The sequence below is a fragment of the Chiloscyllium plagiosum genome, unplaced genomic scaffold (genome assembly GCF_037043375.1).
Source record: "Chiloscyllium plagiosum isolate Xiang-an unplaced genomic scaffold, Cpla_swu_hap1 HiC_scaffold_39, whole genome shotgun sequence".
NCBI lineage: Eukaryota > Metazoa > Chordata > Chondrichthyes > Orectolobiformes > Hemiscylliidae > Chiloscyllium > Chiloscyllium plagiosum.
This window is the reverse complement of record NW_028270177.1, coordinates 3,836,412-3,861,914: the sequence shown is the minus strand read 5'-3', so window position 1 is coordinate 3,861,914 and position 25,503 is coordinate 3,836,412. Positions and strand designations below refer to the sequence as shown.

Below are 25,503 nucleotides of genomic sequence, written 5' to 3'. Positions count from 1 at the left end.
ATCCCAAGATTCATTAATTTAGCCACTGCATTAATTAGAAATTTAAGAGGGTGCACTGGGGGACAATATACATTTAAAACGCCATACTCTTCTCCATGTATTAGGGCTTTAAGAACATTGAACCGTCCATGTTCATCCTTAATCTGCTCCATTACCTGGAAAGGGAGGTTCCTTCTTATCAATATAGCCATTCCTCTTAGAGATGAAGGATGAGAAAAATACCCTGTAATAACCCCCCCTGCTGCAGTTTCAGATATTCCTTATCAGTTAGATGCATCTCCTGCAGCAGGGTAATGTCCACCCTTTACTTCCTTAGGCTTGATAAGACCTTCTTTCTTTCAATGGGGGAATGGCTCCCTGTTACATTCCAGGTGCATCACCTGAACAAATCACTAGCCATGGTCATCTCGGGTAGCTATGGCTTCCCAGGAGGAGGGAACTTATCGGAGGTGTGATGAGTTATAAGGACATTAACTCTATGAGATCTAAAAACTATTCCTACAACTATTCAAAAACAACCACTTTAAAAACTACTACAACTAAAAAACATTTTAACTGAAGCTAACACCCAAATAAAACCAAATTCACTCAAGATCTCCCCCCCCTGACCATAGGGGCACCCCTCCCAATCCTGACTACCATCTTAACTCCCTCTAGCTAAGGTCGCGCCCTAGCCCCAGGCAGTTCGCAGATGAGGAAAACCTGTTATTTACATTCTGAAAGTTAACAATGGATGCCCATTCCCTCCCCCCCACTCATCTTAACCACAAATATAGCCACCCCCAATACAAAATCAAAAGGGCAGCTGGAGAAAAAAGGAGCCCTAGATAATACCTGACCGACATTTAAAATAATTCCAATTTTACAACAAAACTGTACATATAAAGCCAATAACCACAAAATAAAGAAAGGGGGAAGAGGGAAGATTAAAAAGGAGGTAATATAAAAAAAGGAACCCCCAAACCATTGTCCGCAGTGATCCCCCTCCCACCCTGACTCAGGTCCTTCATTTCAAAGACTTCACAAAGTCCTTCGCCTTTTCTGTGGAGTCAAAGTTATACATTGTCCCCCCCATGGGCGAAACACTGCATGGCCGGGTACCTCAAGGAGTATTCAATGTTCAGGTCCCCTAATTCTTTCTTGACATCATCAAATGTCCTTCACTTCTTAATTAGGCTCCTGAAAAGTCTTGAAAAAAACATTATCTTTGAGCCTTTATACATTAAAGCTTGTGTTTCAACTATTAACTGTTTCCCTCTATATTACAGGAGCTACACTAGGACCATGCGGGGGTGCAGGTCTGGCCCGCACCTGCGCATTGCAATCTGGTGGGTCCAACCCCAACTCCAACTACTTCAGGAGCCACCCCTGCAAAAAGCCAACGAGGTCATCACTTTCCTCGCGCTCCGGGAGACCCGTGATCCATACGTTTTTCCTTTTATTTTTATTTTCCAGGTCGTCAACTTGATCCTGAAGGACCTGAACCAGATCTTCCAAGGTTCAGATTCTTCCTCCCCAGACCTCTGCTATAGCCTCCAATGCCGCAGTCCTCTCTCCATTGCCTCCAATATTTGTTCCAGCAGTTGGATTTCCTGCTCATACTTTTCTGGCATGGCAGATAGTGGCTCAACTGCTGCTTGAATCCACTTTTGGAGTTAACTCCGAAAGTAAATGCTGCCGTGCTGCTGGATCCAAAGAGGCTGTCCCAGGAATTTGAACACTGGCTGCAGGCACCCCCCCCATGCAGTAGGGGAGCGCCCTGTCTGCAGTACTCCTTTAGGCCCCTTTCCTTTATTGGGCTTCATTCCGGCCTTAAAGCTGTGCCTGATGGTTTCAGCAGCTCCAAATAGTCAGTAAGTTTAAACTAATATTTTTTTCTCCTGGAGGTGGTTGATAAGGTGGGTCGGGTAAACACCCACCTTTCCCGAGGGTATGGCACAGAGCCCAGCTCAGCAGACCATTCAGACAGCCACCATCTTGGATCTCCCCCAAAAAGCTACACTAATGTGAAATGCATTGGCTTTTTAAAGCTAGCAGCAGTTAGGCAACAACTTGCTTTTCTACAACAAAAACAATGCAGAGTGCTTCACAAGGATGTAAAAGACTAAATTTAATATCAAGTCACTAAGAATTATTAAGACATTTAATCAAAAGTTTGCTTATAGGGACGTGAAACAGATGGATTAAGGTAACCAGTTCCAGAGATAAGAATCCACATAATTGAATGGCCACCAACCGTGATTAAACTCAGGGATACTGTAGAGGCCAGGATTGGAAGAGTGCAGAAATCTTGCAGGGTTGTAGGACTGGAAGAGTTTAAGGAGAGGAGAAGCCACAATAGGATTTGAAATTACACCTGTTCATTGCTCAGGCACCAGTTTGAGTCAGCAGCCCACATTGCTAATGGGATTTAGTGTCAGGATATGGAAAGCAGAGTTTTGTATCGGTTTGAATTCAAAGGAAATGCAAGGTGGGAGGCTGAAATAGCCCACAGATCAAAGTTAAGTGGCTTCATCAAAGAAAAGAGTTTTGAGGTGAAATCTCAAGGGGTTCAGGTACATTGTTCTTTGAAAGTTGTGTTACAGTTAGACGTGGTGGTTAAGAAGGGGTTTAGCACGCTTGCCTTCATTGCTCAGACCTTCAAGTATAGGAGTTGGGACATCATGTTGAGGTCATCCAGGATATTGGTGAGGCCACTTTTGGAGTACCATGTCCAATTCTGGTCACCTTGCTATAGGAAAGATATTATTAAATTGGAGGGGGTTCAGAAAAGGGTTTGAGTTACAAGGAGAGGCTGGATAGGCTGGGACTTTTCTCACTGGAGCACAGGAGGTTCAGGGTTAACTTTATAAGTTCATAAAATCATGAGGGGCATAGATAAGGTGAATAGCAAAGGTCTTTTCCCTCGGGTGGGTGAGTGCAAAACTCGAGATATGTTTTTAAAGAGAGAGGAGAAAGATATAAAAGGGACCAAAGGGCAACTTTTTCACACAGAAGGTTGTTTGTATGTGGAATGAACTGTCAGAGGAAGTGGTAGAAGCAGATACAGTTAAAACATTTAAAAGACATTTAGACAGGTACATGAATAGGAAAGGTGAGAGGGATATGGGCCAAACACAGGCAAGTGGGACTAATTCAGTTTGGGAAACTGGGTTAGCATGGACAGGTTGGACCAAAGAATCTGCTTCTGTGCTGTATGACTCTATGAGGAAAGGAACGTGGAGATATTACGGAAGAGAATTTTAAGGAGAGGACCAAGGTAGAAACTCAGTGACCCTGAGAACAGAAATCTGTGGGACACATTTACACGGAAATCAACTACAGAAACACAGAGGCAAGGAATAAATTTTTATCACAGTCGCTATGCCAACAACAATCCATTAGACTGAAGCTAATCTAAGTATAAATGAGTAGCAAGATTCAGCTTGACAAACATTCACATGAGACTTTCTGGTAACTACAGGCAGGGGCAATCTCTGACAAAATGTGTCCAGCTCTTCTTTAAAAACTAAATACAAAATCTCTGCATGTAAGTTGGGGAATAACAGGTTCAATTTCACAGGCAAGGGTAGCTTGTAAATATTATACACATTGGTTTAGGATTTGCAAATAAATACCCAGCCGTTTAAAGATCAGCAATTTTTACCTTGTCCTCTGAACCTCCTTGAAGCATTTATTAATTCTTGACAATTCCAAACAATAAAATAAAGACAAATCTTACTTTTCTCTTCTTCAACCTCCTTCCTGCTACTATCTGACTCATCATCACTCAAGACGATCCTTACAGCTGAAGAGGAACTCTTCCTCCTTGAAGGGAAAGATTTGATACAATCTTCATCATCACTATGGGGTAACTCCTTCTGGGAACTGCCCAGACAAATGGCAATATTGTTCACATCCTTTAACTCTGCACCAGGTTCTCTTGGACACAGCCTGGCCGGATTATCCTTGATCTCTTCACTAGCAGCATTTTTCAAATACTGATCGCTCCCAATTTTGGGAGAAGTCAGTCCACTGGAATTTATATTCTTAAGGTTATTCGTTTTTTGCACCGTGGGCTCTGTGCTTGAAGGCGAAGTTACTTTCAATCTACTGCTTTCTTTCCATGGCGTTTCAAAATCATCCAGATCATCCCAGTCATCCAGGTTAATTACAGAGGAAAATGACTGTTCAGGGTCAAGCTTCTGAGAAACAGGACTGGTTATTGCAGCTGGCGAACTGGATAACAAAGGAAAAGCTGTCTGTGAGGTCAATTCTGACTGCTTGGTAGTATGTTTCAAAATATTATTGATTTTTGATTGTTGCTCCTTAGGTTTTGTTGAGTGTAGGTTTAATTGTGGCTTACTCACGATCACATTCTTGAAAGCATTCACATCTCTGTCTTTCAGAGCACAGGTATTGTTTAGTCCTTGGAAACTTGGTGTTCCAACAGTGCCTGGGAGAATCTTCTTAAACGTGAATGCCCTGTCAATAATGAAGTACATTCAAATGTAAATTCTATTTGGAACAGTGCTGATTTTTTGTAATATTAATTTGACGTAGACTTTAAAATGGTTAAGCAAGATATTACTTCCATTTTGCTATCCCCTCTCTTTTTAAAAGAACATTTGTTTGTAGGCTGTGGGAATTGCTGGAAAGCCAGCTTTACTGCTCATTCAGAGTTGCCCTCAAGGATCCAAACACTGCACCTTGACATTTAGCAGCATTACTAACACTCAATCCCTATCTATCAAAACTAAGAGGCTCACCATCGACCAGAAACTGAACTGGACCAGCCAAATAAATACTGTGGCTACCAATCAGCTTAGAGGCTGGGAATTTTGCACAAGTAACTCACCTCAACTTTCTAAAGTGTTTCCATTATCGAAAAGGCACAAGTCAGGAACCCATAATAGAATATTCTTCATTTTCCTGAATGAGTGAATGTACAAGAAGCTTGACACCATCCAGAACAAAGCAGTCCACCTGATTGGCATCCTACCCAACACCTTCTGCACTCACATCCACTGCTACCAATGCACAACAGCAACTGTGCGTACCACCTACAAAATGCATTGCTGCGATTTATCACAGCTCCTCTGACAACACCTTTCAATCTGTGACGGCTAACACACAGAAAGACAAAGGGCAGCAAATACACAGGAATACCACTTCCTGCAAATTCCTCTCCAAGCCACACACCATTGGGACTTGGAACTATATTATTGTTACCACAGTCATTAAATCAAACTCAGAATCACAGAAGTGTCTTAAGTTCAGGAGGCCATTCAGCTCAGCTCACCAGCACTTTCTCAAGGGCAAATAGAAATGGGCAACAATGCTGGCTTCATCAGCAATGCCATGAAAGAATAAATCATCTTTTTTTCAGAATAAAAAATAATTATCAATTCTCTATTGAAGGGTCTTATTTAATCTGCTACCACTATCTTTTAGAGCAATGTGTTCTGGATTACAAATATTCACTTTTGTTCTCTTCATGTTGTCTCTATTCTTTAGCCAATCATTGTTATGTAGTCAATCAAAATCCTGGAAGATTTTGAATATCTCCATCAAATCTCTGCTGAACCTTTTCTACTTTGAGTACAAACTCAGTTTCTCCATTGTTTCCAACAACTAAACTCCCTCATCCCTAGCCCTATTCTCCTAAATCTCCTCCTCACACTCTCTAAGGTTGTGTCACCCTTTCTAAAACATAGTACCTAGAACTATGTTGAACTATCATGGATTGAGTACCAGTTAGCTGAAAGTGGAGAATCAGGGAATGTTTCCACTGTTTGAGGCATTCTGCTGTTAAGTACAGATAAATAGAAACCTATGGTCACATTTAACAATTATGAGTTCTATAACACGAGGTTACAATAGACAAATCAGTAGAAGACAGCTCGTAAATAGGTAAGTATTTCACACAAAATGTGGAAGTGTGTTACAGCAAATATTGCTGTAAATTTAAATTTTTAGAAAGGAACATAAGAATGTTCAATCAATACACATTTTAATGTCACTTCTACTGTCAACCTAACCACAAGTGTTCACGTATCCATGTAAAACAACACATGTCCAGTACACCGTTCTGCATTAGTTCAATGCAATCAGATGTTTTATACCTACCCTTGTTTGTGCTTTCCAAGTGAAAGCTTGTTGTGGATTCCCTTCTCTGAGTGAAGATCCAGATGTTTCTGCAGGTTGTTTTGTGGTAAGCAAGTCATTCTGCAGCACAGATCAAGTTCAAATAATGGTTCAGTGTCAGATTAATTTATGATCCTTCTTTTTAAAAAAAGATATTTTACTTTCTCTTTGCACACCATCCCTCCCTGGTCAAATGCGTTCTATCACATATTTCTATTAATGTCGCAATACAGCAATCCACACAAAGTATGGTCCAAGTCAACTCCCAATCTGCTTTAAACAAAAGAAACCAAAGAACTGCAGATGTTGGCAATCAGAAACAATATCAGAGAGTGTTGGAAAAACACAGCAGGTCATACAGCATCTGTGGAGAGAAAGCAGAGTTAACAGTTCAAGTCCATTGATCTTCAGAACTGGATTCAGAAATGTTAATTCAGCTTTCTCTTCACATATGCTTTCTGAATTTGTTTCCAAGCTGTTTTGCTTTCTCTATCCGAGTGATACTTCCTCAGTTTTGTTCGCACCAAGCCTGAAGATTGTGGGTTCAAGTCTAACTCTGGAAACTTGACACTCCCAGGTTCAGTACTGAGGAACTGTCAGAGGTCCCACCTTTCAGATGAGAGGTCAGACAGATGCAAGTAAATGTAAAAACCCTTTAGTGTTAATGGAAGGGCATGGGGCCATGCCAATATACTGGCTATTATTTACCCCTCAGCTAAAATCATTCAGATAATCTGATCTTTATTATATTGCTATTCATCAGACCTCACTGTGCATATATAGCTGCTGCATTTCTTACAAAGGCTATACTTTACAAGGACTTCACTGGCTGTAAAGCTTTGGGACATTCAGAGGTCATGAAATTTTATAGTTGCTAATTGATCCTTTGCCTTCTGCCAGAAAATGAAATGGGTGGGTTGCGCTTCGGCGGGTCGGTGTGGACTTGTTGGGCCGAAGGGCCTGTTTCCACACTGTAAGTAATCTAATCTAACCCTCAATTTCAGTTCAGAGCTGTGCAATCGCTGGTGTCCCTACCAGTCAGTGCTGCATTGGAAAGGGTCGTTAAACTAAAAGGTGACTCTTCAACTGGACTTGAAACGTTAACTCTGCTTTCTCACCACAGATGCTGCGAGAGTTATTGAGTTCTCAGAGAGAAAAAGAAATTGAGAAACTCATGTCATCTCATTAAGAGAATTTGTAATCATTGTATTGGTTCTGGCCCCTTAAGGGGATTGAAACTGATCAGTGTGGGCCCTTTAACCACTGCAAACTGTTCTCGCCTCTTTTAAAGGGTGCAGTTATCATCAAGAGCTTGCTCTGGCCCCACTAAGGGCAGAGTAATCATTGCAGAGCGTACTCAGTCACAGGGTGGCCGCAGCCCCTCCCCTCCACGCTCTCACACCCTCATCCTGCCATCCCCACGCTCTCACACCCTCATCCCGCCCCCCCCACGCTCTCACACCCTCATCCCGCCCCTCCATGCTCTCACACCCTCATCCCACCCCCCCACGCTCTCACACCCTCATCCCGCCCCCCCCCACGCTCTCACACCCTCATCCCGCCCCCCCCACGCTCTCACACCCTCATCCCGCCCCCCCACGCTCTCACACCCTCATCCTGCCATCCCCACGCTCTCACACCCTCATCCCGCCCCTCCATGCTCTCACACCCTCATCCCGCCCCTCCATGCTCTCACACCCTCATCCCGCCCCTCCACGCTCTCACACCCTCATCCCGCCCCTCCACGCTCTCACACCCTCATCCCTCCCCCCCTACACTCACACCCTCATCCCTCCCCCCCTACACTCACACCCTCATCCCTCCCCCCCACACTCACACCCTCATCCCTCCCCCCACCCTCTTCCCGCCCCCCCCACACTCTCACACCCTCATCCCCCCACACTCTCACACCCTCATCCCCCCCCACTCTCACACCCTCATCCCCCCCCACTCTCACACCCTCATCCCCCCCCACTCACACACCCTCATCCCTCCCCCCTACACTCACACACCCTCATCCCCCCCACACACCCTCATCCCTCCCCCCCACACTCACCCTCATCCCTCCCCCCCATACTCACCCTCATCCCTCCCCCCCACACTCACACCCTCATCCCTCCCCCCCACACTCACCCTCATCCCTCCCCCCCACACTCACCCTCATCCCTCCCCCCCACACTCACACCCTCATCCCTCCCCCCACCCTCTTCCCGCCCCCCCCACACTCTCACACCCTCATCCCCCCACACTCTCACACCCTCATCCCCCCCCACTCTCACACCCTCATCCCCCCCACTCACACACCCTCATCCCTCCCCCCTACACTCACACACCCTCATCCCCCCCACACTCACCCTCATCCCTCCCACACTCACCCTCATCCCTCCCCCCCACACTCACCCTCATCCCTCCCCCCCACACTCACCCTCATCCCTCCCCCACACCAACTCCAGGCCCCGAGCTATCGCCAGGCCACTCTCACTGACCTCAGGCGGTCCCCGTCCCCGTCCCCTCACCCTCACCCTCACCCTCCGCGCTCTCTCTCGCTCCCCTCCGCCGTTCAGTCCCAGGTTGAAATCCCGCGCAAACCCCGCGGCCAACGGCAGGCATCTCCAGGAAGTGGGTCGGAGGTCAAGGATCTACTTCCGCCCGGGGTTGCTGTGGTAACGGTTTGAAGGTGCTGCTCATGGGGAAAGGTGTGAAATCCCTGTCCACCTCAGAGCAGGTCCTGGAACATCTCCTGAACACGAAGGACTTGTGGAAATGAGGGAATTATGACCAGAATTTACAGCCAGACACTTCCACAGCCCATGGGGTATTATAATACCCCACCCTCCCCACACCAAAGCTTCATTGGGCAAAACAGATCTTACAAATTGAAAAGCTGCTGGTTATGGTTATGATGTTTACGGACTGGGCACGTCGTCCGCATGGTTGACACGAGACTGCCCGAGCAAGTGCCCTACTCCCAGCTCCCATGGCAGGTGAACCCCAGGTGGACAGAGGAAGCTCTTCAGGGATACCCCCAAGGCCTCACTGGGGAAGTGCCGCATTCCCACAGACACTTGGCAGTCACTTGCCCAAAACCATCCAAAATGGAGGAGAAGCATCCAGGAAGGTGTCGAGTACCTCGAGACTTGCCATCAGGAAATAAATGGAATCCAGACGAAAACAGCAGAAGAAGAGCGCTGCCACACTAACACCCAACCCACCCCTTGCCGTGACCACCACGTGCTCAGGGTGTGGCAGAGCCTGCAGAAGCCACATGGGTCTTTACAGCCACCTCTGACTCACCCTGAGAATACAAGAGAGTCATCCCCTGGAAAGGGACCACCGATGATGATGATTTAATTACACCAAGAACATTTGTGGTAATTAGAAATTTTCAGATTCAACAGGAAAATGTGAGTATAGAGGAAGTTAGATATGAAGTTAATTAGAAAAGAGGACACTTGCACTTCTGCAGCACCTTTTACAGATATCACTGTTACTGGGACCTTCAGCAGCAACGTTGAGGGAGGGCTTTGGAACAGTCGAGCAGAATTGCAGGATAAAAAGATGTTGTTGGAAAGGATGCTGATCATAGAATCCCTACAGTGTGGAAGCAGGCCATTTAGCACATTGAGTCCACACCGACCCTCCAAAGAGCTTCCCACCCAGACCCACCACCCCCAACCCTGAGTAAGCAGTACTCTGCATGTAACTCATTACAGTCAATGGAAACAGACCCTTTTGTCCAATTCATTCATGACAACCAGATATCCAAAATTAATCTAGACCCATTTGCCAGCATTTGGCCCATATCCCTCTCAACCTTTCCTCTTCATATAACCATCCAGATGTTTTTTAATGTTGTAATTGTACCAGCCTTCACCACTTTCTCTGACAGTTCGTTCTATACATGCACCACCTTCTCTGTGAAAAAGTTACCCCTTACATGCCTTTTAAATCTTTCCCCTCTCACCTTAAACCTATGTCATCTCGTTTTGGACTCCCTTGTCTTGGGGAACACCTTGCCTATTTTGGGTTTAACACAAATGTATCCTTAGGGACAGGATTTACATGTATTTGGAAAGACAAGGACTGATTAGGAATAGAGGTAAAAACAATGACTGCAGATGCTGGAAACCAGATTCTGGATCAGTGGTGCTGGAAGAGCACAGCAATTCAGGCAGCATCCGAGGACAGGCAAAATCGACGTTTCGGGCAAAAGCCCTTCATTATTCCTGATGAAGGGCTTTTGCCCGAAACGTCGATTTTGCCTGTCCTCGGATGCTGCCTGAATTGCTGATTAGGAATAGTCAACATGGCTTTATGCGTAGGAAATCATGTCTCACAAACTTGATTTGAGTTTTTTGAAGAAATAACAAAGAGGATTGATGAGGGCAGAGGAGTAGATGTGATCTATATGGACTTCAGTAAGGCATTTGACAAGGTTCCCCATGGGAGACTGGTGAGCAAGGTTAGGTCTCACGGAATACAGAGAGACCTCGCCATTTGGATACAGAACTGGCTCAAAGGTAGAAGACAGAGGATGGGGGTGGAGGGTGTTTTTCAGACTGGGGCCTGTGACCAGTGGAGTGCCACAAGGATCGGTGCTGGGTCCACTATTATTCATCATTTATATAAATGATTTGGATGCAAGCATAAGAGGTATAGTTGTAAGTTTGCAGATGACACCAAAATTGGAGGTGTAGTGGACAGCGAAGAAGGTTACCTCAGATTACCACAGGATCTTGATCAGATGGGCCAGTAGGCCGAGAAGTGACAGAGGAGTTTAATTTAGGCAAATGTGAAGTGCTGCATTTTGAGAAAGCAAATCTTAGCAGGACTTATACACTTAATGGTAAGGTCCTAGAGAATGTTGCTGAACAAAGAGACCTTGGAGTGCAGGTTCATAACTTCTTGAAAGTGGAGTCGCAAGTAGATAGGATAGTGAAGAAGGCGTTGGTATGCTTTCCTTTATTGGTCAGAGTATTGAGTACAGCAGTTGGGAGGTCATGTTGTGGCTGTACAGGACATTGGTTAGGCCACTGTTGGAATATTGCATGCAATTCTGGTCTCCTTCCTATCGGAAAGATGTTGTGAAACTTGAAAGGGTTCAGAAAAGATTTACAAGGATATTGCCAGGGTTGGAGGATTTGAGCTATAGGGAGAGGCTGAATAGGGTGGGGCTGTTTTCCCTGGAGCGTCGGAGGCTGAGTAACCTTCTAGAGGTTTATAAAATCATGGAGGGGCATGGATAGGATAAATAGACAAAGTCTTTTCTCTGGGGTGGTTGAGTCCAGAACTAGAGGGCATAGATTTAGGGTGAGAGGGGAAAGATATAAAAGAAACCTAAGAGGCAACTTTTTCACTCAGAGGTGGTGCATGTATGGAATGAGCTATCAGAGGATGTGGTGGAGGATAGTAGAATTGTAACATTTAAAAGGCATCTGGATGGGTATATGAATAGGAAGGTTTGGAGGGATATGGGCCAGATGCTGGCAGGTGGGTCTAAGTTGGGTTAAGATATCTGGTCGTCATGGACGAATTGGACTGAAGAGTCCGTTTCTGTGCTGTACATCTCTAGGACTCTATAAATGTCAATCTGTACCTTATGCAAGAAAAAGAAAACTCCTTGATGGCAAAAGGACAGAAACTTTATTTCATTTGTGAAAAGCTTAACAGACAACCAAATAAAAATGCAATACAAGAACAGAAATTATATTCTATACTATTCTTGAGCAAATGCTCAACATATTAATTCAGCTTCAGTGAAGAGAGTACCGAGAAGAGTTTAATCATTAAGTGGAGTTAGAAATCTGGAAATTCTATCACCCAAAAAGCTGGTGAGGCTGGATGTCAACTGAAAATTTCAAAACTAAGTTTGATGGATTTTTGTTAGGTACGGTAATTAAAAGATTACAGAACCTAGCTAAGTAAAATAAAGTTAAATTGTTGATCGGTCATGTTCTATTTGAAATAACAGGCCAAGTTTGAGGCTGAATAGCCTCTGCCTTTTTCTTATGATCCTAAGTATTTATATGAAAGCACCACAGGTTTTACATTTCCAGCCTAAAGTCATTCAACTCATGTCACTAACATAACCAACCTTCACCAGATGTAAAAGTATCCAGTCTGATTGGTTTCAATTCCAGCCTCCATCAATTTCAGTTCCAAGTGCAACAGCTATAAAACCTACCAGCCTGACTTACAATGCAACATAAAGCAAGAATCTTCTTCAAGTGATTTTTCATCATTTAAAAAAAATTCTTTCTTATGTGAGTAACCCTAGATAATCCAGCATTTATTGACAACTCCTAGTTGTCCTGAAGAAACTGATGGGAAACTGCCTTTGTTGCAGTCCTTGAGGCATAGGCACACCCACAGTGCTTTAGCCAGGGAGATCCAGCAACAGTGAAGAAACTATGGAGTAGTTCCAAATCAGAATGAAGAATGGTTTAAGGGGAATTTTCAAGTTGTGTCGTTCTCATGCATTTGCTGCCCTTGTCCTTCTCAATGGTTGAGGTCACAGTTTTGGAAAATGCTATCAAAGAAAATGCTTGAGGAGCTACCACAGCACATCTTGTACACACCGCTGTCACTATGCGTCAGTGGTGAAGAGAGTAAATGTGGAAAGTTATGGATATGGTACCAATCAAGTGGTCATCTTTGCCCAAGATAGTGTCAAACGTCTTGAGTGTTGTCAGAGCAATACCCTTCAGGCAAAGAGAGTATTTGATGACATTCCTGACTTATACCATGTAGATGAACAAGGCTTTGGGGAGTCAAAGTGAGCAACATGCCACAGAATTCCTGGTCTCTCATCAGTTGCTATAGACTTCATATTTTATGGCTAATCCAGTAAATTATTGGTAACCTCTATGAAGTCAATAGTGGTGGATTCAAAGATTGAACTGCCATAGAACATCAGGGGGTGATGGTTATATTCTCTCAATTGTTGACGTGAGTCATTGCTTGTGTGGTGTGATGTTACTTGCTGCTTATCAGCCCAAGCTGGATGTTGTGCAAATCTTGCAATATGAATACAAGCTGCTTCAGTGTCTGAATGGTACTGAACATTGTGCTGTTATCCACAACTATCCCAACTTGTGATTTAATGACGGAGCGAAAGTTGTCCTTTCTGTTAGGTGTAACTCCAATCAATGGAGAGTTTTTTTTTTCCCTTGGAATCCCATTGACATGAGTTTTATTAGGGTTTCTTGGTGCTACATTCAGTCAAATATTGCCTTGATGTCAGGAGCAGTTACTCTCACCTCACCTTTGGAGTTCAGCTCTTTTGGACAGGTTTGGACCAAAGCCAAAGTAAACTTGGTGGAACTAGAACAGAGTGTTCATGTTCAAGTTATCGCTGAACAAATTCCCACTTGACAGCACCGTCAACAGCTCCTTTCATCAATTTGCTCTTGATTGAGAGTAGACTCAGAATGGTAAGTGGCTAGATTAGATCTGTCCTGCTTTTTGTGTACAGGTCATACGCATTCCACATTGCCAGGTAAATGTCAGAGCTGTAGCTGTGCTGGAACAGCTCAGCTGGGGCATGACTATATCTGGAATACAAGTCCTTAGTATTATTACTAAACTGTTATCCCTGATCAAAGACTTTGCAATATCCTGTGCCCTCAGCTGTTTTCTAATATCACATGGAGTGAAGTGAATTGGTTAAGGAGTGGTTTCTGTGATGTTGGGGAAGTCCAGGAGAAGGCTGAGATGGATCATCTGTTCAGTACTTCTGGCTGAAATTGGATGCAAATGCATCAATTTTGCTTTTTGAACTGACGTGCTAGGCTTCCCCAAGCATTGAGGGTGAGGATATTTGTGCAGACCTTCTACCTCTTAGTTGTCTAATTGTCCACTGCCATTCATGATGTGGCAGGACTGCAGACTTAAGATTTGGTCTGTTGGTTATGAAGTTGCTTATCGGAAAGGTTTGGAGGGACATGGGCCAGGTGCTGGCAGGTGGGGCTAGATTGGATTGGGATATCTGGTTGGCATGGACGGGTTGGACCGAAGGGTCTGTTTCCATGCTGTACATCTCTATGACTCTGACTCTATAATTGATGATTCTGTTGTTTAGCACACAAACAGTTCTGTGTTGTTGCTTCACCAGGTTGACATCTCATATTTAGGTATGTCTGGTGCTGCTCCTGGCATGCTCTCCTCATTGAATCTAGCCTGATGGTAATGGTAGAGCAGTGTATATGCTGGGCCACAAGGCTGTAGATTGCCATTACCATTTACAATTCATAGTGACATTGTGACTGCACTAAGTTTCTCCATTGCAGTTACTGGCGTTAAAATAAAAGCGGCAGCTTCAGAAAAACCAAGCATTGGAATCTGACAAAAGGCCTGTATCTTAAGATGGCCAAGATGCTTATCCACAGGTCCTGGTTGGATGTGGCCTTATAGAGGATGATGTTCACTTTGACTGCCTGTCTCTCTTTTGTGACATGGTCCCTACTCAGGGAGGATGGAGAGAAATTTGCGTGATTTAGAATTATGTTTATTGTCAGAGACAGAGAGACACAGAGGTCTTGTTTTCTCTTTTCCAGTCATGATGAAGATCTGAATCTGGAACTTTAAGCTATCTTTGCTCTTTTTTGATGTTGGTGAGACTTCACTGTGTTTTAAGCATACTTTGCATTTGTTTCAGATTTGCAGCATTGAGATTTTTTAATTAAGGCTCTGGTTTCTATTGAAGTTTTGCAACTGAATTCAGATAGCTGTGTAAAGCTCATTGGCAAAAATATCTTATTTTAATCTCAAACTCTAGCTAAAATGATCAATTTGAGTATCAATCATAGGTTTTTAATCACTCATTCAGGAATCCAGTCAGCACTTATTTGAAAAATTCATTCATTTGCCACAGAAGTGATCCTTTTTATAAATATTACATTTATTCCAAGCTGAAATTTGACACTAATTTGAATGGATTTAATGTAGTGAGCTTTTAAAATTGGTCATTAGAAATCATTTTATGCTTGGAGAAATAAAAAAGAAGTATAGTCAGAATTATTAAACCTCAGTGCAATTTGGATTAAGAAGCAGTTTGGAAAATAGATATTTTTAAGTAGTAATCAACATTGTAAATATTTCCCCTTGTAGGACTTCAGCCAAGCTATTTAGTAATATCTCATCCGAAGAGGATTCCTTAGCACCTGAGCAACTCTGACACCTCAAAGCAAGGGGATGGGGTAGGAAGCACATGCTGCCAAGCCACACATGTTCTTTCCTCGTTCAATGTAGAAATATCTACAAAAAAAAAAGAAAAATATTGTATTTTGTTAGCATCTTTTACAACCTCAGGATGTCCCAAAGTCATTAATGCAGAGAAATGACTGTCAGCTTTATTTATGGTAATTAAACTAGCTTCCATGGACAACAGGATGTACAGACATCAGTTGGTGAAAAGGTTTGAAAAAGTAAGTATGTTTCAGGGTTAATGTTACAGTGACATATTTTTTCAGGCATTGAGTAGCTTTGTTACTATAAGCCCTGGGGGATTGAGTAAGTCTGGCCTTAGCATGGCCAACACTTGTATGATGACTTGAGGCCCTCAAAATTCACTCAACCAAAAAGGTAGTTCAGCTCCTATGCACATTAATTGTTAGATACAAAATAGGTTTATCTGAAACTAATCGCGTGCTGATGTGTCAAGAGCATTATACAGAATAATCCCAACAAATAACCTGTTCAGTCAATTTCACATATTCCTATTCTGCCTGTAACATCTGCAGCCTGGATGTGTCTTTGTTATGTGTTTACATGGAGTGTGAGAGATTTCATTATTTTGAAGGGGCTTCGCTTCCACTCTTGGTTCCACTACTATGACATTAATATATATTTGGAATTGTGGAACATGGGAATATTTTAAAGAAGTGGGGTTCAGCGTAAAATCAGCTGCAAATCGGGGGGGCGGGGGGGGGCATATTGTCAACTGCTACTTTGTGTGTCTTTATGTAAGTGGTTAAATAAACACTGAAATTTTCACTTAAAATTAACATAATGTGGTGTATCTTTTTACTTAAATTTCAGCACATAGGGCAACAGAAGAGAGGATATCCCAACACACTAAATATTGACCTGGAGAACTCTCTGACTTCATGGCTCAGCTCAAACTCACTCAACAAACCAAGCCATTGGAATGCTTATTATTTTACACACTAAAAAGGCATTCTAAAATGTACATACTTGGTCTTAAAAAAAAAAACACTATCAATTTGAACAAAATGTTACAGACCCATCAATTCCCCAGGAAGTACTCCAGGAATTCTTCACAATCCAGTACTTTGTCCCATTGGACACTCCATAGCCCACAGCCAGCACAGCATGATTCACTTTATCCGGTGTAGAACTGCAGTTTGGGCTGTGGAAGAATTATGCTTAGTAAATCATATGTTCCGATTGCTATTTAATAAATCAAAATCCTTGTATTTATGTGCAACTTATTATAAAATTGCAGAAAGAACAATTTAAAAAAGGACAGAAGGTATTTTCTAAATAGTGAAAAGTTAGAAAGGTCCACAAAGATTTGGCAGTCAAGATATACAGATCATTAAATGCTCATGCTCTAATAGACCAACAAATTGCTACACATTATACTCAGAGGACAAAACCATCAGGGGTAGGAGTCATGTTTCAGATGTTCAAAACCCTGGTTAAACAACACTAGGAGCTATTGTTACCAGTTCTGGTTATTGCACCTTAGGGAGAATACACTTTGAAGAAAATGTAGCATTGATTAAATGAAGAAAGGTTCCATAAACCAGTGTTCTCTCTTCCATAATTTAGAAGGTTAAGAGTTAATTTGTTTGAAATTTAAGATATTCGAGGGAATTGATGGGGTAGAGGTACAGAATATTTTTCTGCTGTTTGGGAAGTCGAGAGAACTAGTGGATATCATTGACATTAGAGCCAGACCTTTCAGGAGTAAAAGTTGAAGACATTTCTACATGCAAAGGGTCGTCAAAGTTTGCATCTCCCTTCTGTAAATAGTAACAGATGTAGGGATCAATTATTAAATTTAAAACAGTTTAACAACTTTTTGTTAACCAAAGTAATGAAGGGATGTTGGCTAGAGATGTGTAGAAATTAGATCATAGATCAGCCACTGAATGTTAGAACACGCTCAAGGGACTGAATAGTCTATCCTGTTCCTAAGGCCTGATAGGACAAGCAACGAGCAGATACTCCACAGTGAAGGAACATGTCAGGGTAGGGTCTCCTAGGATTTTCCAAAGAACGCCATACAATGGGCTTTCTGATTGACCCATTGAACCTGTTAGGTGCAGAGATTTTGCCACAGCTTCAGCAAAAGCCTCAAAAATGATTATCTTGAAGGAGTTCAGTAACAAGGCAAAGATGGCCTGGCAGATCCATCACATGCTGCCACTTTTCCAGCTGCTTTACGACTGTGAAGCTGTCTTTGGACTGTACCCTCTATGGTGCAACAAAATGTCAGCAAGACACTAGCATTGACATAGAACCTTTCATAACTTAAGGAAGTCCTAATAGACTTTTTAGAATCAAGAAAATACTTTTCAAGTGCAGTCATTGTTGTAATAAATGAAACAACTTATGCACACAGTAAGGTTCCACAAGCAATGCAGTAATAACCAGACAACCTGTTTTAATGGTAAAGATTATGGTATAAATATTATCCATGACAATTTACCCTGCTTTATTTCAAAAAGGGCCCCCAAGACTTTTTCCAATATCTGAGAGGGCAAAGAGGGCCCCAATTTAATGTTCCACCTGAATCATTTGTTCCAGCATTGCTTCAGGACTGCACTGAGAGGGTCAGCCCAAATTATCTGCTCAAGTCTCTGGAGTGGGACTTGAACTCATAGCTTCCTGACTCAGTCAAGCGAGCTACCCAACAAATCATCGCTGACACCATGATTCAACCTCAGTCAGAGTGAGCACTGTACGCAGGCCATACTGCACTAACAGCCTTGTTACCTGCATCTTGGAATAAGGGTCTTTTACACAGTTGAGTCCCACTCCATTACACTTGTGTTCCTGGAAGATTTGGTACTACAACTTTAAACTTCCTTATCGTTTTCAGGAGAGGTCATGAGTACAAGCTCTAATTATACCAAGTATTCCATCTAGCCCTTGTTCCAGTTCATTAGTGGAGTGAACCACAGCTGTGTGTTGGTGTGTGAATCACAAGGTTATAAGTTACCATCTTTGCCCATGATGAATGGAGGCAAGAGTTCTCATGTCAGAAATCTGGGTGGGCAGGTGTTTTGGGAGTGGTGTGTTTTATTTGAAGGAAATGATAGCTAGTCCATCACAGCGAGCTAGTTTTCCTCATAGGTAGTTTGGAGTCAGGCTTCAAAGCAGGACCATGCTATTGAAACTTAGAGCACTGTTTGATATACATCATGGGAAGAATGTTGCCCATGGGCTGTTAGAGGACATTTTAAACACCTTTCAGTTGAGATGTTAAACCAAAGTCTTGTCTAGCCTATAAAATGATCTAATCCCATGGCCACTATTCTGAAGAAGAATATTGGAGACCTCCAAGTATCCTGGGCCGATATTCATGCCTCATCCAATATCATTTTAAAAAATTCTGATCATTTTCACAATACTGATTGTGGGAACTACAATGACATGATAAAAATACTTCAGTTCTAGCGTGTGTATTATCTTACCCCTCCCGCTCTCCAACATGGAGAAGCTCAATTGCATTCTCATCCCAAACAGGCCTTTTTTAAAAAAATCTAAATCTGGAGTATAAAAATGTTAATTTTTCAATTTTTTTCATCATACGTTGACATTGCTGCTAAGGCTAACATTTATTGCCCATTACACATTGCTCGTGGTGGTGTTGAACTGCCATCTTAAAAATTGAGCACTTACTTGGAATAGACACCTTCTCTGTAAAGTAAAAAGTCATCAGTCACTTGAAAAGCAAAACTGACTGGGTTCAGTCTTGCCACAGCATCCACCATGCCATCTTCATCATACTACAGAACAAACAATGTTAGGTCAACATATTTTCTCAGGGTGAGCAATGAGTGCAGCATTCTTAGTTTGTTATAGACTCAACTCTAAATTGCAATTTAATTGGTTCTAATCCATTCCAAATAAAATAATGAAATTTAATCCAATTTGGATTTGATTCAGTTTTTATAACTTATTTCTACGTTTTGTTGGATGTGGGGATCACTGACAGAACCAACATTCATTGCCTATTAGAGTCATAGAGCTGTACAGCAAGGAAACAAACCCTTCGGTCCAACTTTGTCCATGCTGACCACATATCCGAACCTAATCTAGTCCCACCTGCCAGCACTTGGCCCATATCCCTCTTAAACCTTTCCTATTCATATATCCATCCAAATGCCTTTTAAAATGTTGTAATTGTACCAACCTCCACCACTTCCTCTGGCAGCTCATTCCATACACATACCACCCTCTGCATGAAAAAGTTGCCCCTTAAGTCCCTTTTAAATTTTTCCCCTCTCACCCTAAACCCATGGGCAGCACGGTGGCACAGTGGTTAGCACTGCTGCCTCACAGCGCCCGGGTTCAATTCCCGCCTCAGGCGACTGACTGTGTGGAGTTTGTACATTCTCCCAGTGTCTGCGTGGGTTTCCTCCGGATGCTCCGGTTTCCTCCCACAATCCAAAAATGGCCATGCTAAATTGTCCATAGTGTTAGGGGCAGGAGTAAATGTAGGGGAATGGGTCTGGGTGGGTTGCGTTTCGGTGGGTCGGTGTGGACTTGTTGGGCCGAAGGGCCTGTTTCCACACTGTAAGTAATCTAATCTAAACCTATGCCCTCTAGTTCTGGATTTCCCCACCCCAGGGAAAAGACCTTGTCTATTTTATCCGTGCCCCTCATGATTTTATAAACCTCTGTAAGGTCACCCCTCCTTAACTGGTCTTGAACGGAGTGGCTTGTAAGGCAATTCAGAGGACAGTGAAGAGTCAACCACATGTCTGTGGTCTGGAATCCCATATACGCTAAACTGATAAGGATCATAAACTTAACATGAACCTGATGTTTATGCTTTATAGCAATCAATAATAGCTTTATGGTCACAATTACTGACATTAGCTTTCAATTCCAGATTTTTAATAAATGTCCACTAGCATAATTTGAACACATGTCAACAAGGGATTGTTTGGGCCTCTAGATTACTAGTTCGGAGATGTTGTCACTATGCCACCATTTCCCCTGGTACATAACTTAGAAAAAAACAGAACAAAAGTGGCTGGGGAACATCAAACAAGCAATACAATGCCAGGTTATGATATGATTACTGGAAGATCTGTAACCTACCTGAGTGATATTGACTATATCCTTGACAAATGCAGCAGCTTTGCTCCGCTCAAATCTACAAGTTCCATCCTATGAGAAAGACAAAAAACAAAATTTTCATAACATGACCATTAATTGTTGCACAATCACATACTTATTTGCCTGTTGCTGGCCACAAATATCAGGCAAATAAGTATCATGAGCGTGCAAATATGCACAGCATTCCAGTTGAGGTGAATCGCAACCTCTTTACATCCATACCTCTATGCGTACTGAAGAACTGCTGTCTAACAATTAGAAACAGGAATTCTTAGCTTTTAACCTTCATTTAGCATATAGGCACAAAGAAGCTTATCGTTGGCCCTGAATGAGGTCAGCAAAATTCTGTATATGCTGGAGATTGGAAATGTAAACAAAAACAATGCTGGAGAAACTCAGCAAGCATTGCCATATCTAGAGAACGAAGAAGAGTACAGCACAGGAACAGACCCTTCAGCCTACCAAGACTGTGCCAACACATGATACCTTTCTAAACCTAAAGCCTTCTACCTCTACGCTGTCCATATCATCTATTGCCTGCCTATTCACATAGTTGTCAGGATGCATCTTAAATGTTGATATTGTGTCTGCCTCCACCACCTGGTCTCACTCCAGGCACTTACCATCCCCGATAAAATAAAACTTGCCTCTCACATCTTCCTTGAATTTAGCCCCTTTTACGTTAAGGTTATGTTGCCAATAATTGACAATTCTAACCTGGGAAGATGACTCCAACTCTGTGCCTTTCCTTCTGTAAACTTTTATTAGAGCACCCTTCAATGTTCAAGTGAAAACAGACCAAGTTTATCCAATTTCTCCTCATAGCTAATACCCTCCAAACTAGACAACATTCTGGTAAACAGTTTTTGCACCTTCTCCAATGCCTCTACATCCTTCTGGTAGTGTGGCAACCAGAGCTGTACACAATATTCCAAATGTGGCCTTTATAAGGCCTACCTGCAACATGAATTCTAATTTTTAAATCTATGATGAAAACACATGTAATGTTTCAAGTTCACAGGTGTGATAGAAATCTGGGAATCTTCTTAGTCCCATAAGTCCTGCCACTGACAGGAAAGGCATCAGGAAATGTACATTTGATTCACATGGCACTGTACATGGAAGTGCTTCTAATGCCTTTCTGGTCAGTACCTAGAGTTTAGATCTCGTTAAAAATATTCAGAGCGATGCTACAAATTGTCATAGTTTAGGTATCTAGCTTGTACACTACTGATTTTAAACATTTGCTGTCAATCTCCTGATTGACCCTCAGACATTCAGAGAGATTAGGGTCAACTTTAGACTAGATCCAGTGTATTAAATTTTTGTGCAGGGATCTTCTGCACAACTTGCAAGGCACAACTGGTATATAATGGCTCTTCATCCCATGGGCATGATTTTGTGTCCCACCTTGGGACGTGATTTTCTCAAATATTTTTAATATTCATTTTTACTGAACAAGCATCCTTAAATTTATTACAATTAATTCTCCACATTGAGAATCTCATTCACTGGAACATCCCAACGATATATTTCAATTTACTGAATTATCACAGTTGTGAATGAAAGGTTAATATAAGAACATGTATTTGGTTAAGGACTTTACAACCTAAAAATTAGTAAATTGATGTTTATTTTTAGTCTGTAATAAGCCAACTGGTTTATTTTAATGTTGACAGGTGATACTTTGATACCTCCATGGAGACTGCAGCTGAGCGTGTAAAGTTGTTCCCACAAATCTAAACAGCTTATTGGGAATTAAAGCCCTTAAAAGCTCTTAAAATATCTGCCAGAGTCATTCCATGTCTCCCTTAATCTTCCTCACACATGGCCTGTACTTTGTATTCATGTTGTAATATGCCTCTCATATTTAGCTGAGTTTGCAGTAAGAAAATTAAAGGCAAATTATGTTATATTAACATAAGGAATTAGTAATCCTGGTAGGTTTGTGTGCTGATTGTACCAGAAGGTGGAAGTCGCTTCAATATTGAGTCAACCTCAAACACATTGAATGTGTGTGTGCATAAGCAGTTCAGGCCAGTGTTTTGAATTTTATTTGCATATTTTCCATTCTGTCACTAATTTAGACAAAAGTAGGAATTGCTCCCAACAGGTCAGGGTCCGGTTCATTGTCTGTGTTCCCTGTAAGTCATCATTTTGAACTGTTTTGTTATCTGCTCATAATTTGAAAGCCTTGTGATAAAAGCATTGCACCATGAAGTGAGACACTCTTATTGGACAGTTAAAAACAGTTAGAAACAGTGAAGTCAGACCTTTCCTTCATAAGGGTAATCCTGCTCCCTTTCCAGTCCATTGTTGTACTTAATATATTCAAAGGCTTGACTTGGCAGTCCCCTAAAAAGATGTAAACAAAATAATGGAAAATGGAAAATAAACACAAGAATGGAGCAGTTATTTTAGAATGTCAAAAGCATTACATTGTTTAAAGCAGAGTTTATTAACTACGGATAATCTCCTCTGGTGTGGAGGAGAATGCAAGGTAAGGAAAAATGAAGGTTATTCTATTAATCTCTTAGAAATTTTGCTCCTAATGGTCTGCTCATCTTCCGATGAAAACTACCACTGAATCACTCACCCTGCACATCCATGGTTTTTAAAATTCTGTGCACAGTCCACAAGTTGTTGTTCTGCCTACAGAAAGATTAAAAATATCAACATTTCTGACTGTTAAAACAGATACATAATAACACTTACCATTCCAAAGGTTAGCAAAGTTTTGTCTGGCACTCACCAGTGAGACAAGTTTTCCTGATTTTATTGCAATCACAGATTCTAAACATCCAGTGGTGGAAAAGGTCCAGCAGCTTCCACAGCCACCCTGTACAGAATAAAATCCACTATGAGCAATTCCAAGCTTAAGGAACTTTAGTCACCCAAGCTAGGCTTCAGGAGTTGGGGTTGATTTACTTTGGCTTTTCTAATTCCCTTTACTTCCACTGGTGCCTGGGTGTACAGCTGTTTGGGTACCAGTCTGTGGAACTCACTCCCTAAATCTCTCTGCCTCTCTTCTTTCCTTCTTTCAGATGCTCCTTAAAACTTTTGATCGAATATTTGGCCACCAGCCATAATATCTCCTTTGATTCAACGTCCTTTTTCTCACTTTGTGATCGATTAATTTGTGAAAGACAACATCTCAATACTATTGTTAGAGCAAAGTAGAGACAGTGGTGTTCCCTGCAAGATGCATTGCTGTATAGTAACAAGAGTTCCAAAGCAGTCTGTGCCAAGTCAGTTCCTTTAAGTTAAAACATGTGCCACTATGCAATACAATTTAAAGCTCTCAGTTCAGAACAGCATTCTCGCTCTCTCTCAAAAGTACAGTACATGCCTTCAACTTCATAACTGATGACATGGACTTAAATAAATTACTCACTCAAAACAAAATTGGTGGGAATGTTACCTGCTATTGATATGTGAAAACAATTAAAGTATTAAAGTAACAATTATTGTAGTAATCGATCAGTAGGAACTCAGTGTTAAAAAGAGAATTGGCAGTGGGGGGGGGGGGGGGGGGAGGGGCAAATGAGGGAATGAGAATGCTGAAGGAGCAGGAATAGGATATTGGGTAACTCTTCCTTTGAGTGTCAGTATGCCTGTGGAAAATATTGCCGATTAATTCTAGTGGGATCTGGACCAGTTCCTGATTGGTATAGAGATCAGAACATATTGAAGGTCAGTATCTTCATAGAGAAGACTTGATCCATGTGATCTCCTAGGCTTTGATTTCCTGTGGGGCTCAAAGAAGTCAGAGGGTTTTTTTTTCTCCCTTATTATCCTGACGTTTTTGTCTCTCCTGAGAGATCAATGCTGTCGAAGGGATGAGAAGATCAGTCACAATACTTTGGTTTGCATGAATATGGGACAGGTTTGTACATTCAAATGTCTGTATATCTGGGAAAACACAATCAAGTTCAACTCATTTCCTCTCAATCACTGTGGCGTAGCCCAAGGATTACTTTTTAGTATTGGCACATAAACTGGCACCACAGGCTAGAGAGATTGAACAGCCTCCAGTTCCTGCAACCTCATAACCCCAGATTCACAGGTACCAGTGCAATAATTAATAAGCATTCTCGAAAACCTACATTTCCAACTGCTCGTGCTAGGCTATTCAAGGTATTTGGTACTTTGTCAATGCATCAGGTCAGGTAGGTAACAATTAACTACAACGCTTATGTTGGGATGCAAAGAGGGACAAAAAAATACAGAAGGAATGGAGTGATTCAGCATACTCAAGACCCCCTCCTCACAGAGTACTTTAAAGGAGTCATCTCTGCTCACTGGATTTTGCTGGAGAAATAGTTCTGTTTTTATCAGAGGATATTACAGTATTTTCAGTGATGAGCTTTGTTTGCTAGGGTTCATGGAGACTGTTTTTAAATTGATACTTTAGACTGTTTGCTGTACTATTGTGCTGAAACAAACTATTTTGAGTGAATAGAATTGGCTTGTTATAAAATAGACTGCTACAAATTCTGATTTGCCCCAGTGCCCTCCAACTCACAGGATGCTACAGTGCTGTCTGTAGCTTTTAAATCTCCAACATTGGGCCAAAATTTAACTCTTATCCAATGCAATGGTTTTTAACTAAATTAAAATCATGCCCATTATTTCTACTTCTAATCTTTTTAGATATAGCCTGACCTACTTAGAAATTGTTCATTTTTATTTCACTTTTCCAGTATCTGCAGACTTTGCTTTCCATTGGATTGCTATTCCTTGTGCTTGGTGGAGTAGCTATTGTTATGGCTCACTAAGGTAGCACACTGAATAATCAAGCCTCACTATTCCTGGAGTTGTCACATAAGTCAAAACTTTTATAAAATGACACAAAGTTCCCCGATTTACCTGCCGTTCAGACCCAGACTGAGAGCATAGACTAGGTTTCTATACTGACCAAGAATTGTAATAAATAAGTAATTAGCTTCTAGCTACCATAAAACATAATGACATAGCATAACTAAATAAAACTCCAATCCTCTTATATACCTCCCCCCCGACCCATTACACACAAAGACTGAGTAAAATGCATTATGG

The 25,503-nt window shown here is 42.0% G+C and overlaps 2 protein-coding genes across 3 annotated transcripts in view; both read right to left on the bottom strand.

Annotated features, from left to right (window-relative positions):
* The window catches only part of blm (BLM RecQ like helicase), a 55,672-nt gene extending 49,449 nt beyond the window's left edge, over positions 1 to 6,223 (bottom strand). For both annotated transcript variants that reach the window (XM_043677103.2, XM_043677105.2), the window contains exons 1-2: positions 6,109 to 6,223; positions 3,722 to 4,464 (exon numbers count right to left, since the gene is read on the bottom strand). In XM_043677103.2, the coding sequence (XP_043533038.2) occupies positions 3,722 to 4,464; positions 6,109 to 6,206 (841 nt within the window). In that variant the 5' untranslated portion in view covers positions 6,207 to 6,223. The remainder of the gene's footprint in view (positions 1 to 3,721; positions 4,465 to 6,108) is intronic.
* Positions 6,224 to 11,746: 5,523 nt separating this feature from the next.
* The window catches only part of ctsh (cathepsin H), a 40,787-nt gene continuing 27,030 nt past the window's right edge, over positions 11,747 to 25,503 (bottom strand). The window contains exons 6-12 of the mRNA XM_043677101.2: positions 23,198 to 23,284; positions 23,042 to 23,097; positions 22,719 to 22,800; positions 20,428 to 20,496; positions 19,000 to 19,106; positions 16,370 to 16,495; positions 11,747 to 15,381 (exon numbers count right to left, since the gene is read on the bottom strand). Coding sequence (XP_043533036.1) covers positions 15,306 to 15,381; positions 16,370 to 16,495; positions 19,000 to 19,106; positions 20,428 to 20,496; positions 22,719 to 22,800; positions 23,042 to 23,097; positions 23,198 to 23,284 — 603 coding nt within the window. The 3' untranslated portion in view covers positions 11,747 to 15,305. The remainder of the gene's footprint in view (positions 15,382 to 16,369; positions 16,496 to 18,999; positions 19,107 to 20,427; positions 20,497 to 22,718; positions 22,801 to 23,041; positions 23,098 to 23,197; positions 23,285 to 25,503) is intronic.